Raw genomic sequence first — 16,572 nt, forward strand, 5'->3', positions numbered from 1 at the left:
AAAGAGATTCTTGTTTATTAAAATAGCTACAAAGAACACAGTACCCAGGATAAGCCCAGGCAGCCACACAGTGAGCCAAAACCAAACCACTACCCCAAAAGAAGAAAAACCACAACCCAACCGAACTTCCCCCATTTATAGCTGCCTTTGAGTCCAGGATTGGTCCATTTTGGATCCGCATGATGATTGGTTCATTTCCAGGCTTCTCATTGGTCTTTAACGCCGTTCATTCTGGACCAGTCGTTTCTACAGGGCTTCGAATGATTGGTCAGGTCTTCCATCCAATCCCTCTTCGACCTTGCCTTGCCCCACCAAAGCACTGTTCCACCAAATCCTGGACCCTTCGCCTAGCACATTCTAATAACCCCCCCCAATACAATTAATATAGCATAATTAATACAATATAATTGAACTATACCCTAATTTAACTTAACTTTTACCTATAAACAAACATGTCGCACTTCTAGTGCAATATCAGTGTGTCCATTCCAGGAGACTGTGTCAATTCAACTGATTTGGTTCCCCATCAGACTCAGTAAATTTGATTCAGGCACCAGTATCGTGAGGCTTCCCAGCAGTAGGTTCAGCATATTTGACTGTCATTACCCCTCCCTGGGTTAAAAGATTGACTACTTTTTGGGTTTTTTTCCTTTAAATCTATTTTTAAACCTGATGATTGCCTGAAATACAGACATCCTGTAGACTGACATTAAAAGGGAAGAAATCAAGTTAGACATTTCCAAGCTAAGACAAGAGATTCCTTGCATCACTCAGACCTGCTTTGGGTCACATTTATGCAAACTTGCAAGTCCATCACAGTGCAAGTTACTTGGTGGGTGGAGTTTGCCACAGCCCAGCTTTGGCAATGCCGCGCTCTTCACTGCTGGCCATGGTCCTCTTTAGGGCTTTGGTGGTGGAGCTACTCGTGTAGGCATGAGCTGTTACAATGCCTTCCGAGTGAGTCAGGTGAGCCAGAATTTCCTCTTTGGTTGTTTTAAACCAGTGAAACCCATTCATACTGGAAAGGTTTAAAAGAGTGTGAGTACATGTGGGAACTCAGCACATGTGGGAACTCTGGATGTCCAGAGTTGCCAAAGACCCCTCCGGGGGCATCGGAGATCCTGGCATGGTGCCCGGGACACCTGGTGGCTTGATTTTGATCCTTCTAGCGAATTGCCAACTTGGTATGGGGATTTGAAAGTCACACGGGTTTGAATGGTGTAATTACAGGGTGTTCACAGGGTGGAAATATAGATTTTGGGATTTTTGGTATAGGGGTTATGGGGACAAGATGGAGGGATTTGGGTGTGTCTCATCCTTCTTTCTTCTTCTTGTTCTCCATTTTCTGCTGTGATGTTGGCACTTGGGGATTGGTTTAGAATAAAAGTGCACTGTCTAACACAGGTGATAGGCATTGGGAAATAAAAGTAACTATGATATACGTAGTTTGTAGTATAAAAGATGACACCGCCTCAGGGGCGGCAGAGAGTGCTCCTGGCTGCTGTGCTGAGAGGATCTCAGCTGGGCAGAGAGAAAACTTTGCAGATAAGAGATAATAAACAACCCGAAGACCGAACATCAAGGAGTCCAGTCTCATTTTTCAGAGCGTGGGGCCACCTCAGGACCACCCAGCACATCTCGGGGCAGAGCACAGACAGCCGACCCGAGAAGTACAGGGTCATCCAGCAGGGATATGGTGTCCTTCCTGGGGTTCTTCACTTGCAGCCTCAAGCCTATAAGGCATGAAGTTCCTAGTGGGCACAGTTATATTAGAAATAGTGTATCTAAACTACATAGGCTTTGGGCTGGTGCACTTATTTCACTGAGGGAGCAGTCTGAGGTCTGTATTCACAGATGGGCATTTTTGCTGACAATATGTATGTATCATATATATGTATATATATATATATATATATATATATATATATATATATATGGTTTTTTTCCTGTGTCATAGACAAGGTTTCAGCATCCAGGTAACATAGTCCTATGAAAAAAATTGTATAAATACTGACTTCCTGTTGTATGTGTGAGCATAGATGCTAAACACATCAACAGTTCTTCAGCTTCCCTAAAATGTTGATACCACCGACCAACCTTTTAGATGCTGTGAGACACCAAAAAATTATATCTCTTTAAATTCCCATCTACATACTGAAGGCAAATTTATAACACGCCAGTTTTATCTTTTTCTCTTCCCTACTACTTATACACTATTTTGGCATGCAAAAGTGGTTAGCCTGATCCTCAACTTGAAAAATACTTTCTGGTTGAGGGTGGAAGAAAGTCTTAATACAATTAGCAATATGCAGCAGGATTGGATTAGCCATAGACATCTGTAGGTCTTATTAGTAGACATTTAAACTGCAGAAAATGCTTTTTATTGGACTGTATTCATATGACTGCATTCTAGAGCTCAAACACCTTTATAAAATACTAACTGAATCAAAATGAAATTAATTAGAAAGAATATATTTGAATTTAATTATCTTGAGCTCTGAATACTCTTTGCATGCAGGGTTTTATGTGTCTATCTGAAGTGTACTTGGTGGAGAGTTTTAATTAGGACTGGAGACAGAGTAAAAATATTTGGAATGTGAAATTTATAAATGGCAGTGATTTTCAGCTAGGTGTGTAGACATTTTTTTGGAACTGGCTACCTTTCTTGCTTCTCTTTCCCCCCCTCTTCTTAAGCTACTTTTATGTTCAAATTAATACCAGATCGTGAAAAAGAAGAAATCCTGTTGTGGCTCTTGGTCCTCTGCAGCATGATCAGAGTTGTCAGATCTGCAGCTGCAAGAGATTTTTTTACCTTTGTGTGTTTAATGGCTCATACTTCCCTGTTCTTTGACGGTACCATTTCACTGTAAAAGTGCGGGGCTGTGGATGGCACAGGACATGTGGCTGCCTTGACTACTGTCTCAGATGTCAGACATGCCAAGACTGAAAGAGCTGATTTGGCAGCTGCCCAGCAGATTTTTATAAAGGCTCAGTTGGTGGCCAGAAACCCAGGCTGTCAAGAGTTGTGTTATGCAATAAATTGTTTTTCAGCAGAAGTTTCTAATCCAATTTCAGCTGTATTTTTTTTGTACTATGTAATCAAAGATAAATATACATTATTTCGTGGTGTTTCAGAGAAGTGGAGATGTGTGGTGTAAACATCACCCATCAGGTTGGTTTGTTTGTTTTTCTTTTAAGAAAGATTTAGACCAGTTCACCAACGCAGGAAATTATGCGTAAATTATTTTGGTTTCTGCCTGGGAGGGATGTATTTGTATACAGCATACCTTTTCAAAGATCATTCAGTGTATGTTTTAGCAGGTGTTTCCTTCATTTGAAGAGAGCATCAGGTAAGAACGTATTTATCAAGTCAGAGCTTTTGCTTAGGCATAAATTGTCCACAAATGATGGTCGGACAGAAAATTGTGCCTTGTCAGGCTGTGACCTACCTGAATCATTGCAGGCCCTGACCATGTAACAGATGCCCTGCCACTCCTTTATATTTTCCTTTCACTTCTCTATAAAGTACATAATCCATTTTTTAAAAAGTGGGTAAGGTTCATTAGAACACAGTGAGATATTTAGGGCTCACAGTAGTGACATTACAACAAACTTGCTTTCATTTCCTGAATACCATCTGTGTTTCCCTCCCTTATCATGATTGTCATGTTTCAGTGCCATGGTAGGCTTGCATCTCTCCACGTGTGAGTTGCTGTGCAAAGGGACAGTTACACTTTTTTCTCTGCCCCAGCAGTAGTCACCATTTAGTCATGTGGTTGAGAATAAGCAAGCTGTTCTGGATGAAGACAGTAATTTTTCTTGTCTTGGGGCGAGATTTTCACTCTTCTGATCAAACTGGTCAAATAGGCGCTTAAAGGCTAATGCTGGTATTGGGTTTGGAGCAGGTGCTTCCATTGTGGTGCCAGGTGAATTAAGCTGGTTATCAAAACCATTCCCTCAGTCTGAATAATTAGCTTACACCTCCATACCTCTTTGTACCAGCACACTGCCACCCTCAGTTCAATCAGGTCCCAAAGTTCAGATGTTTTTGGGAGCAAAATGATTGTTTAGATTCCTAATCTGGCCTAAGCTTTCACTAGTTTCATACTGAGTAATAGTTTTCTAGAGGTGCAGAAACATCATCAAGGCCTCTTAAGTTTATGTAAAAGAAACAATTAACACACAAAGCAACTGTTCTTAATTATTTCATTATTAGGCTTAAGATAAATTTAGGAACTATTTTTATGTCTCAGTTCAGGGAATGACTTGTATTTGGAGATTTTGACTGTAACTCTTCTACCATAATGTATTTTTGCAAGAGCAGGTTGAAGCTCACTGGGCTTAAAAGTGCCCAAGGCCTTTAGTGACCCAAAAACCAGAGTGTTTCTCTCCCGTGCTGCTCTTCAGAATTCATCTGAAGGAAGGAAATGCAGTCCCTGGTGCAGCACAAGGCAGTGAAAGAGTGCAGACCAATAGGAGATTGCAGGGGATGAAAGCTGTAGAAGTGCTAAGGCAGAAAGGAGAGAGATTTTTGTTTTCTTCCACTTTTTCTTTGCCATGATAACATTGGTTTTTCAAGTCGGGAGCTGTAATGTAACGTGAGTTCTTTGGGGAAGTTTTCTGGAAGTACGAGGGGGAAAAAGTAGCTATAATTACCAGATAAACTTAAATGCTAAAACAGAGCCATTAATAAAGGAAATTTCCCCTTTCTTCATGTTAGTTAGCACATTTTTAAAACATGACCTATTTTCCTAAACTAGACAGAACAGATTACATTTTCCAGAAGGCATGAGTCACTCCACTATAAAGTCTCCAAGCTGTATCAATCTTCATCAGCTTAAGCCATTCATGAGGTTTTATTTTTTCTCACTGAATATAAGCAGTTTGTTTTAAATGAGAAGCTGCTACATCCTCTCTGGATAGTTAAACTTGATTAAAAGGTTAAATATTAAATAAGTGTGAACTTTATTCTGAGAGAAAGGAGTGGAGGGACCTTGATAGTAAGCGAAAGACTACAAGGATATTATTGTGGTTATATATGAGTATAACTAGTTTGCACCATGCTCTGCTTGGCTGTAAGAAGTCCAAGCAGTGTGATAACTGCCAGAAGGAGCCAAAAATCTTTATTTATGGAGCTTCAGTTGAATATATTACAGTCTGGTTTCAAATTGTTACCCTGGAAGTTCAAACTATTGCTAGGAGTTTGTGCCGAGAAGAGCTTACGCTGTCTGGTGCTGGAGCAGCCCTCTGGGTCCTGCAGGTTTTCAGAGAGGGAGGTTACACCCACGGCCCAGCAGTGGGGTTTCCCTCTGCAGTGTGCACTTGGGGCGCTGATGGAACTTTGTGATGCCATGGAGACCTCTGCTCACACAGCAGCAGGGGAAGTACATGCGTTCATACAGCAGTAAGAGTTGGTACTTCCTCATGGGGTTTGCTCTGTGCCATGCACATACCAAGAAATCAGGCTTTGGAAATGAGTGAGGTAATTGTTAGTAAGTGCTAATCACAGTTAGCAGCAGTAACTCACCCAAGACTGCATGGAAGGATCTGTGTCAGCCTCTGAAGGTGAATCTGGGTTTTCCACCAATTCCTTTTTGGTCTGACTTTTAGAGAAAAACAGGTATTACTGTTTTCCATTGATAATATACAACCAAAAGGCAAAAGTCTGTTGTAAGTCGTAATCCAGTAAACAAACATTTCCATCTCAGTCCTTTGGCTGAAAAGTAATTTGTATGATCTATGAAAATGTGTTGTCTGTTTTTCATGCAAAAGGCATATTTTTTTAACGTTGCTATAAATGCAGTAAAAACCACCCTTTGAAATAGTTCTCCTTCAAAAATATCCTTGAGGAAAGGGTAGAAACTTGTGGTTTATTTTTCCTGTTGCTTCAAAATGACCTTCTTACATCTGCAGTAAAGACTCTCTGAGGGCTGTTGAACCATGAAAGCATATTCATTTAGGGCATTGGGTGCCACAGTGATTTTAACCAAGTGTTGGATGCAGTGCTGGAAAAAGAAAAAAGAGGGAGCTTGTGTTTTTGTTGTTTTGCTTTTTTGCAACCTGGCATGAAGAATGAGGTCAGGAGATGCGTGCTTGGGAAAGACCCAAAGAGAGAGCTGGAAGGATGCCAGCCTCACTGAGTCATAACACACACGTGCTTATAAGTATCTTTGTACCTTACTAAGTCCTGACTTTTCAAAAAAAACAATCACTGCTGTAAAAGTATTTACATAAAAATTAAGGCAAATAACATAGAGTGCTGCATGCTTTCTCCCTTGTTCCAGCTTTGTTTTACCCTATGAACTATGACTTCTGTTTGCTTAAGGCAAGGCTGCGCCAGGCTGAAGAATGCTGTATCTGCAATGAATGAAGTTTGTCATGCTGCTGCCCAAGGAGCTCAGCAGCTCTCATGATTTCAGGATGATGTTTCACCTGCCCAGGAGGTGGTGTTAAGCCTGCCTCTTGCTTCTGCTTTTTAAAAATTAACATCTGAATATAATTTTGGAATTTTAGGAATTTAGGAAGGCTGTGTGCAGGTGACGTGCACACCAGGCAGCCGGACTGCAGGGAAACAAGCACCTAAGGTATAGGTGAATGGTGAAAGCTAAAGGTGCTGCACTTTGATCATTTTGATTTCTTTACAGATATATACACATTATGTATTGATGTGTGTATATATATATATATATATATATAATTATTGTTATGTATTATTAAACATCTGTTATGGTCGCTGAAGTTCAGACATAAATGTACAGTGTGTGGTTCCCTGGAAAGGCATAACCAAGAGGGGTGGCATGATTTTTTTTTTTTCATTTTAAATTCTAATTTAAAGGAAATTATGCAGTTGTGTTTCTTAATTCTGCCCCAGGGTCTCCCTGGTTGTTTACATCCGTTAGTTTTATTCTGAGTTTATAAGATAATCTTATTGTCATATTGGGAGGCAGAAATCATCTCAGCTAACCTGCAGTGAAGGTTGTGGGCTTGTGGTGATGAACCTGCAGTTTAAGATGTTATTCAGTCCTTTTTTGGGTCTGAGTCAATAATGGACAATCCATTAGTTCCCCATAAGTCGTTTCAATGGCTAATTACTTGCACAGTTGCAGAAATTGTTCTTTAATTCTGTCTTACATTTTTCTGAATCGAGTTCCAGCTGTTGGACGATGTTATACCCCTCTCTGCCAGCCTTGAGAGCCGTCTATTAACAAATCCCTACTCCCTGTGGAAATATTTAAAGGCAGCAATTGAGTCAGTCCCTTTGAGCTTGGATTGGGGGTGGCGGGGTAGTGTTGAGAAGTTACATAGATTAAATTCCTCAAGCCTTTCACTTGACCATATTTCTAAACAGTTTTGGGGGTGTGTATGTTTTGCTAAAGTGAGATAACTCTTGCAGTTGGTGGTGGTGTGAGTGCAGTGCGGGCGCACAAGCACACAACAGCTTTCCCTCCACTGGCGTGACGAGGCAGAGGCGATGTGACCCATGTAATTATGGTTAAATGTGTCAGGAGCTGGAGCTGTGGCTCAGCTGGGCTCTGAGTCAGCTTCTCTCAGCATTCGGCTGTTTTTGTGCCATAGGCTCCAGGGAAGATGCACTTGGCGATTGTGAAACCTTTTTATTGCTCCTGCAGTATGGAGCCATGTGAATACAGGTGTTGGCAGCAGCTTAGCCCCTTATTCTGCTGACCTTGGATAGCACATGGTGTTGGAGAACTTGAGGACATTTTTTCAAGCTGGGTGGTGTGTGCAGGGGAAGCCCACAGCAGAGCAGTGCACATAGGTCAGGGGCTGCAGCCGGGACACAACTGGGCTGGTGGGGAGAGACTCTCCATGTGCATTTCTAGAGGCAGCACTGCTGCCTCATGGGGCAGATGAAGCCACTACGGTTCACCTGGAGTTTTACAGCTCCAGGAATTGAGTGTGGTGTGAAATTGCTTCAGTGGGTGCTAAGGTCTTAGTCCCCACCTTCTGGGCCCCATCTCTTGGCTGGTGGCGTAATTTCCAGACAGCCCGCAAGCTGGTGGGACTGTGTCCTGCATGTTGCTGGCAGCGGGATACACCTTGGCTGCCAGAAGATTGGGTATCCTTTTGCATCCAACATATTGCCTAGGGAGACCCAACACATTGCCTGGGGAGAGGGAGATGACTCCGGGCGGTTCGCAGGAGGGTGGCCTAGACCAGAGGCCGCTGGTGTGCAGTAGTGAGTGCCTTCCCTTCCACAGGAGGGACTGCAGCCATCTGGTGCAAGGGCAGAGGTCCTGTGCTCAGCAGATGCCAATTTAAAGACCAGTTCCATCAGCAGGTTTCACCCTGTCGCTGTTGAAGCAGTGAACGCTGCCATGTGCTCCTTGCAGTGAGATGTGACAGAGTGGATTTACTTTCTTTTGAGTTTTTTTTTCTTTTTAATTTTTTTAGGGGTTTTTTTTTTTTTGTTTGTTTGGTTGGTTGGTTTGGTTTGGTTTTGGTTTTGGGGTTTTTTTTAGTTTTTCTGGATTTTTACCAGGGTAAAAGGGTCTAGTGAGGTCAGGAACTGATGGATGTTTTTGTGCAGCTTCCAGTACAAATGCCAGTGGAGGGAGTGGTGTTCACAGGCCTGTGTCCATAACATGGACAGGGGCTGGAGGTTTCTGTAACTGTTTCCTAACTGAGCCTGACTCCCTCAAGGCCTTAGGTAGTTCCCATGAAACAGAAATGCATGATGTCCCATTGGGCCTTTGTTGGTGGGAATGTAAATGAGGGCATCCTTGGGCAAGCTTGGTTAAAGTTGGGCTGCAGCCCTCTCTGTTTAGTGTTGCTTCTGGTTAGGGCTGAAGCTGTGTTGGCAGCAAAATGGTAAGCCAGAGTTGTTTGTGTAAACCTTTGTTGACAAAATAACTGGATGTACTACTCCTTTTAAAATGCTTGCCGAGAGATTTTTTTGTCTTTTTTTGGTTGCTGTGGGTGTTGGGTTACAAAGTTTGATTTCTTGGCCCAGAGCTGCCTGTACTCTAAAACTCTCTGGGCATAGCTCAGCCTTCTTCAAAGCGTAGTAGCTTGTCCCTGGTGCGAAATGCACATCCTGCTGCCAAAATGCTGGCTGCTTTCACTGCACTCATTGTGTTGCTTTTTTTGTTGTTGGGGTTTTTTTTTTATTTTGTTTTTTAACCCCTGCCAACTAATTTGTCCTAGAATTTTTTTGGTGGGAAGGGTGAGGGGTGGAAATATTTTTGATCACAATTCAGCAGCTGAATTCCAATATGTCACTAGAGGAGCAAAGAAAAAGCTATCTCTGGTCACCCTAAATTATGTGTATGTTTTTGGAAGTTGGCAGTGCCTGTCTTTTCTTTGGCACATGGATGGTCTTAAGCTCTCCTGCCTCCTGGTGGGGATTGCTGATGGGGCTTGTGGAGTTTTCAGTGTGAGGTGACAGTGACAGTACACTGTGGTACACTTACCACTTAAGGTCTGCCGAGAAATGTTAATCTTTTGCTTTAGCAATGATGTAGCCCCTGAGGAAAAGGGCAAGAATGCTCAACCAGAGATTTCCAAAGACCCCAAGACAATTACGGGGCTTATGAAAATATGGCGACTTACCTATGTCACTTACGTCTTTATATCAATTTGCTGACTTAATTTATTTGAATGCTAAAGGCTTTGGGGAAATACTTTTCCAGGGAGTTAATGTTTTAACTCAAGTGAGTACTAAATTTGATGTAGACTAGTATTCCTTTTGATAAATTAGCATTTGTCTCCTAAAAATAAAGTAGAAAACATATGTCCCATGAGCCAAATTCCACTTGGCTTTATGGTGAGATAAATTCAGAATAGCTTCATTGTTATCAATATACAACTTCATTATAACACTGCAATTAATGCAAAACACAAAACCAGAAAGAAAAATAACCTGAGCCAAGAGACACAAACGAAGGCCAAAATGGCAGCAAGAGAAGTTGGTTCACCAAACTTGCCTCTTCAATTTCTGCAACATTCATTTTAGTGTTTTGTTGGGGTTTTTTTCCCCTCGTCCTAATTACCTGGGAGAACACTTCCTGCCTGTGATAAATTTCTCCATGAGGGATTCATTATAAGGATTTTAACAATTAAGTTTTACCTCCTGCCTAACACCTGGTACATGCCTACTGCTGTTTGCAGAATAAAGGATTAGAGGGATGGGACTAATGCTCTGATTTGATAATACTTACATTTCTGTTCTCTGTTAGAGCTGATCAGGTTGCATATTCTTACATAGCATTCTTCTTCAGTTTTTTTTTTTTTTTTTTCCCTCTTTCACTGAATTAAAAATAATCTCTGTAGCTTTAGGCTTTGGGGGTTTATTTGGTTTTGTTTGAATTTTTGTTTTGTTTCAGGTGCATGCAATTAATGTCTTCTTTCTGTTTCCATCTCCTTTAGGATGACAGTGATGGGATTCCCTGGTCAGAGGAGAGGGTGGTGCGGAAGGTCCTTTATTTATCACTGAAGGAGTTCAAGAATGCACAGAAGCGGCAGCACAGCGATGGCATTAGCGGGAGCCTCAAGGCAGTGAACGGTGAGACACCTCTGTGGTACTGCTGGAAGGACTCAGTCCTTCTTCCATGCTCTAGCAGGGAAGCAGACCAGTGTACCAGCTGGCATATACACTGTGCCCTTTGGATCTGCACAGAGGAACTTGTTTCTGGAATGCTTGACATGCCCGGGTTGAAGAATCTGTATGTTTTGGTTTCTGGCTGATTTACTTGGGGATAAGGGTGGAGGGCAGGTGGGAGGACAGGGACAGGCTGCTAGTCCAGAGAACAGGAGCCCTTCTAGTCAGTCTGCTTCCTGATGTGCTGAGTATGTCAGCAGGGAAGGTAACCATTTAAAGGTGATTGGCTTCAGTTGCCTTGGAGAAGTACACTTGGACAGAATTTACATACTGTCACTTCGATGCAAGAAACTGCCTTGCCAGCATCTATCTCTGGAGTATCCAAGTCCACAGGTGAAGTAGCACAGGATCTACATATAGAGTTAAAGGGCTGAGAGGACACAAGCAGTGTGACATTGGACTCCCCTAGTTTAGTAGCTCACAGAGCAGTTGTTTAAAGGTATTAAAAGGAGATGCAGACAAGCTTAGATGACAGGAGCTTGAAAGAATTGAATTTTATTTCTTTAATGCTCTAGTCAGTTATGATCTGTGGCTTCCCGTTCCGTTAAAGCTTGCTTTAAAAATCTGTGGTATCCTGAGAGGTGAATATAAAGTGTGTCTCTTTCAGATTCACTTAGACCCTTACTTGAAAAGGCTTTGTCATGCTAGCTTGAGCCTTGAAAGTGATGACTAGCAGGATTCAGATTTCTGGGCAGGCTTTCAGTTTTCACTCACAAGAGCTTATTTGTTTCTTTATGGAGGTTTATGGCAGTTCCTTTTAGGCATGTGCATAACTATACATGTGCTAATGCATTAAAGCAGCAGCTGGGTGCTTGCTTCCTAGGTTATTCATATTTATATGTAGCTTGTGTTGTTGACATGGTGAGTCAGATTCCACTGAGTGTTACTGCAGACAAGGCAAAAAACTAGGGGAATGGCTGGATAACTACAGGCAGCATGATAAAGTCACTGTATTGCGTAAGAAAATTGCAAACTCCTTAATGTGATTAAAGAAGACCTCAGACTTCCCAGTAATAGTATCAAATGCTGATGTGAGGGGAAGGGGCATCTAGGTTTAAGAGCAAGCCATTTATAAGCTTGGAGGTGTACACAAAACAGCACTGGCTTTTTTCCTTCCAACACCTCTGCATCATTGATCTTCTGTCAAACATAATTTCTCTTGGAAAGTTTCTTATTCCATTGTGGGGGGTTTTGTTTAGTCAAAGGAAAAAAGTCCAAAGGCATGAAGCACAGTAATTGTGTGTTAGGAGGCTTTGATAATGTGCCAGGTTACAGGATGACTGAGGTTTTCATGGTGTCTAGTTTCTCCAAAGGCAGCTTAGATAAAAAGTGAGTTGGCTGGGAATGCTGTGTCAATGCAGGTATCAGGCATGGAGTATGCCACTGGCTTCCCCTGGCACCAGCACAGCTCACATCTTCAGAGCTTTTCTCCTTCACAGAAATAGATGACCAGTTATTTGAGGGTTGGGGGTTTTTTATCTGAGCCAGAATGAAATTCCATGTTGCTTTCTGTTTACTGAATGATTTTTTAAAAGTCCTGTCTTGGTATTGCTCTGTTTCAATATCTCTGTCCAAAACCATTTTTTTTTAGCCATTGATATTTAGAAGAATGTTTCATTATGCAGGGAAAAATGAGCAAAAGGGAGGAAGATTGATACTGTGCTGTGACATCAAGAAAATCAATTTGAAAATGCAATTTGTTCATTACATAAAAAAAATGTAACCATATATTTTCAAATCCGTGGGTCTCTGTGGACTGGGAAAAAAGCAGGTTATGGTGAGAAATTACTGAGCTATTTTGAATTCAGGGAAATGTGTAGTCTTTTAAGGATGAGTCCCAGATCTAAGATTTCATACTGTTGTGAAGAAAAAATGTTTCCTTGTATGTGTCCTTCGTTCACCTTTCAGGCCACATTTATTGTTTTTTGCTTGTTGCTCCAAAGGGTAGCATGTGGTTAAATATAGTTTTATGTGAGTGACCCATTTTTTATTAATTTATTTGACTGTTGAAAATTGACTAGGTCACCTTTCAGTACCTGGCAAATGTAACCATTTTCAAAAGTGGAAAGGAAGGGTGTGAGGGGGATTCAGGCTGTCTGAATTCCCTGCTCTGTGCACAAATATGGATTGGTCTTGTGTGCTTCTAGTAGCTGAGGGGACTGCAAACAGCTGGGTAGCAGGATTTCATCTTTGTGCCACCGTCTGTAATGCAGAGAGACTTTCTCTGGTCTAGTTTTAGAACTGCCATTCCTTGCATTTACTTGTTCATAGACTTGCAATCTGTACTTTGTTTTGGTAGAAAGTATTTATTTGAAGCAGTAGAAGAAGTTAAAAGGTACCCTAGCTCCATACAACTTGTGTCTTTAAACAGTTTTTATGTATTTGGAGCAGCTGAAGTTTGATCAACATGCTACAAAAGTTCCTTTGCCAGTGTTTGGGAAGATGCAGCTAAACCTGTATGAAAATGATTGTCAATCATATTTCATCTGGGGAGTTCAGTAGTATCATTAATGATTTGGTAGCTGGAATCATGGTGCCTCTTTGACTGATAGTGTGAAAAGCAAATTAATTTTAAATGTGGAAGATGAACCTATTAACAGAAGTCTTTTCTGTATTAAAGTTTCTGCAAGCTCTGATGTGCTGGTGGTGGCACAGAGACATTTAACTTCTGTGCCTCTGAATAATAAAAATTAACTTTAAAATAAATAAAAATTGAAATTACTTCTGGCAATTTTATGTATAAAAATACCTTAGCTGTCTCTGTCTCACTAGTAAATCTACTTGTTATCCTGAAAATAAGCCTACCATTTTCAGTTTGTGTCTGAAACCCTGTTACTTAAGTGGTTCTGATTAAAGAGAAAGGTGAGTGGGTATATTTTGGTTGTCATATCAGTGGTTATATTGCATGTGTGTTTATGTTGACTCTGGATATTTGCAGAGTATAGATCAACACCATACAGCATGCCTTTGTTTCCTACATGTTCCTCTTCAGCCCTTGGGAATATAAAATTTGAAGGAGGTGCTTGTGCTGCTTGTCATGAAACTCTCCGCAGCCCTAAAAGGGATGCTGGAACTCTGATTATGGAAACAAGGTCATGCGATGGAAAAACCCAGTGGGATTTCTTTAGTGATTTTGATTACTGCTGCTTGTCATTTGCGTTAGGATTTTAAGAATAGGGATTGGTGTTCGGAATAGTGATACCAATTTTCAGAGATCCTCATCTAAAAGGAGAACTAAATCCTTTGGGAAATTGTTTTCTTCTTGTGCAGCTTAAAATGTGAGATAGGGCTATAAAAAAGGCAATGAAAGATGTAATAATGGCTTGCATTCTGTTGATGAGAGTAAATCCAGTACCCTCAAAAGACTATATCATAAAACAAACTTTTATGACCTAAGACTTTAAGTTCTGTTTTTCAAGACTTGCAGTAAAGAAATCTGTGATGCAGAAGTGTGCTTCTTGAATGGAAAAAGTGACAAAGTTTCCTTATTTGTTTAAGATGGTTAGTTAATCTACAGAGATGACAAACCAGACGTTAGAATTATTCAAGCAGATAGTTCGTTTTCACCAGCTATACTTTGTCCTAGAAAGGTGTCATGGCAGTTTCCAAACATGTCATCTAGGTTAAGCTCACAGAAGGCATAATCTGTTTAGGAAATCAAATGTATGTGAGGGAATGCTTTGGTTCAAAGCAGAAGTTGAAGTCTTCTTCATTAAGTAAATAAAGGGATGAGTAAAAAATTGTAATTTTTCTATTCTGAGAAATTTCACCTTACATTTAAGATTGTTAAAGGAACTTACTTATTTTGTGTGTGTACTTTAAATGGAGGGGGAACCATGTCAGCGCATGCATGGAGGTCGTGGTTGGACCGTAAAGTCTCTGGTGCCCCTTTCTCCCATCACAGAATCATCTTGGTTGGAAAAGACTTCCAGCCTTTGTCTGATCACTACCTTGTCAACTAGACTACAGGAGTAAGTACTACGTCCAGTTGTTTCTTTAACATCTCCAGGGATGGGAGACTGCACCACTTTGTAGTGGTCTGCTTCTCCCCTCAGCTATTTCCACATGAAAGTTCACGTGACTTTTGTTGGAGAGGTTTTTTTCCCCCATCTCCACACTGAGAGGCAGCAGTCTCTGAGATAGTTCTTAGTGGGACTGTGGTGCCAGACCCAGTGGCAGCACAAGCCTCTGACTCTTGGGTTCTTCCCATCCCTTGGCTTCCACACTGGTTGTTCAAGCCAGCTGGGGCAGGCAGCAGTGCATTCTGAAAATAGCTCTTTTTGTCATTGATGCGTGCATTTTCAAGTGTTTTCTTCTCACTGCATGGGGATTTCTGTCCATGGTCTCCAGTGAGCTATGTTGAAAGGAAGGTGCCCAGTGATAGGGTGGCATGGGACTGTCCTTATCTGACTTCAGCTTGTTGGTGAAACTTCTTTTCTTTGGCTGTGTAGATGGTACTCCAGGCATGGCATAAAAATCACAACAGATGTGGTAGAAATGCCTAAACACCACTAAGCTGGGTGCTCCAGCTCAGTGCCATGTATTATCTGCCAAAAGCTAACTAAGAGAGGATGGCAGCAGCTGCCAGCTGGGCAACCATGCCTTCCCTTAGACCACATCTCTTCTCTTCTGACTCCTGCAGATGAAAACACAGCAGCCCTTAGGGGGAAGTGCTGTTGTTTCAGCTGCGCCTCTGTGTGCCCAGAGCAGTGTGGGTCTCCTTCCCTGGCTGTGTCTCAACTCAGCCTTCAATTTTGAACAAGAAAAAAGCTCTCTTCATTCACTGTGATGGTTCAGATATACTGATAACTTCATCTCTCTTATTTCTGAAGGCTGCAATTAAGTACTGCAAGAAGGTTTTATGCTAACATTTGTCTAGGGAGCTTTTCACTCCATTGTGGTGCGAGATTGCATTTGTTGACAGTGGGTAATGTCTGCCTGTCTCCTAAGCTTAATAGAAGATTGTAACTGTGCCAAGGACCCTTGTCTGTAAGTGGATTAAAAAAATGCATTTACAGAAACAGAAATACCTCTTTCAACTTTGCAGTATTTTCCCTTTACATTCAGAGTAAACAGTCTTTTTGGCTAGTTTAAAACTGTGATTAAATATAGATGTTTTCAGCTAAAAGGTTCAGAAAATAAGCATTTGAGCAAATTTGTCATGGCACTCAACATCACTTTCACTTTGGTGCTTGCTGTCAAGTGAATTTAAAGATTAACAAATAAATAACAGGATGTTTGAGTTGGGCTTCATTGAAATTTTCTAAGTCTGTTTTCCTTTTTTTGTTTTCTAGAATAGAATTAATTTTGAGCCTGACAGGGACTTGCTTGTTCATTGGCTGACACAGGTTCTTTGCCTTTTCCATCATCACCATTTATAAAAAATTTGCAGGCCAAATTATGCCCTCAGTAATGTCAACCAAATTTGATTACGTCCATCCAAATTGTGCTCCCGCCTTAATAAAATTTCAGTGTTTAACAAGACTGATAGAAAATTTTCTTTCACAGGACACCCATATCCCTTTTCCTCTCAAATGTAACAGGGATGGATATTTCTTTAACCTGTGAAACAGAGAAATTGTATATTTGATTTTCTTAAAATTTATTTCATGACCATATAAAAAAAGCTTCTGTTCCTCCTAAGTGCATTTCTAGGCAAACAAATTCTAAAAATAATCTTGCCTCCTTGTGTATTGCTAATCATAGGTAATAGAAAATGAAAATGGCAATGAGGGATCTGCAGAAGCGTGTGCATTATCTGTAGCAGACTGAATTATTGGAGGCCTAAAATAAATAAGTTGAGGAAAGGTGAGGAAGAGTTCAGCAGTAGCTGATGAGTCTGGCCCCCCTCCTTTTACCTCGTGCCTTTTGGTGGCTCTGCCATTTTTCTGTGCATGCAGTTCAGCCAGTCCAGAGTGCTAACATGGCAGAAAACTAGCCCAGAAAAAAAAAAT

General features: G+C 41.2%; 1 protein-coding gene across 1 annotated transcript in view; it reads left to right on the forward strand.

Annotated features, from left to right (window-relative positions):
• Positions 1-16,572, forward strand: part of JARID2 (jumonji and AT-rich interaction domain containing 2) — a 213,508-nt gene that overhangs the window by 82,682 nt on the left and 114,254 nt on the right. Inside the window, exon 2 of the mRNA XM_030966482.1 lies at positions 10,387-10,522. Coding sequence (XP_030822342.1) covers positions 10,387-10,522 — 136 coding nt within the window. The remainder of the gene's footprint in view (positions 1-10,386; positions 10,523-16,572) is intronic.

This window comes from Camarhynchus parvulus, chromosome 2 (assembly GCF_901933205.1).
Source record: "Camarhynchus parvulus chromosome 2, STF_HiC, whole genome shotgun sequence".
NCBI classification, from domain to species: Eukaryota; Metazoa; Chordata; class Aves; order Passeriformes; family Thraupidae; genus Camarhynchus; species Camarhynchus parvulus.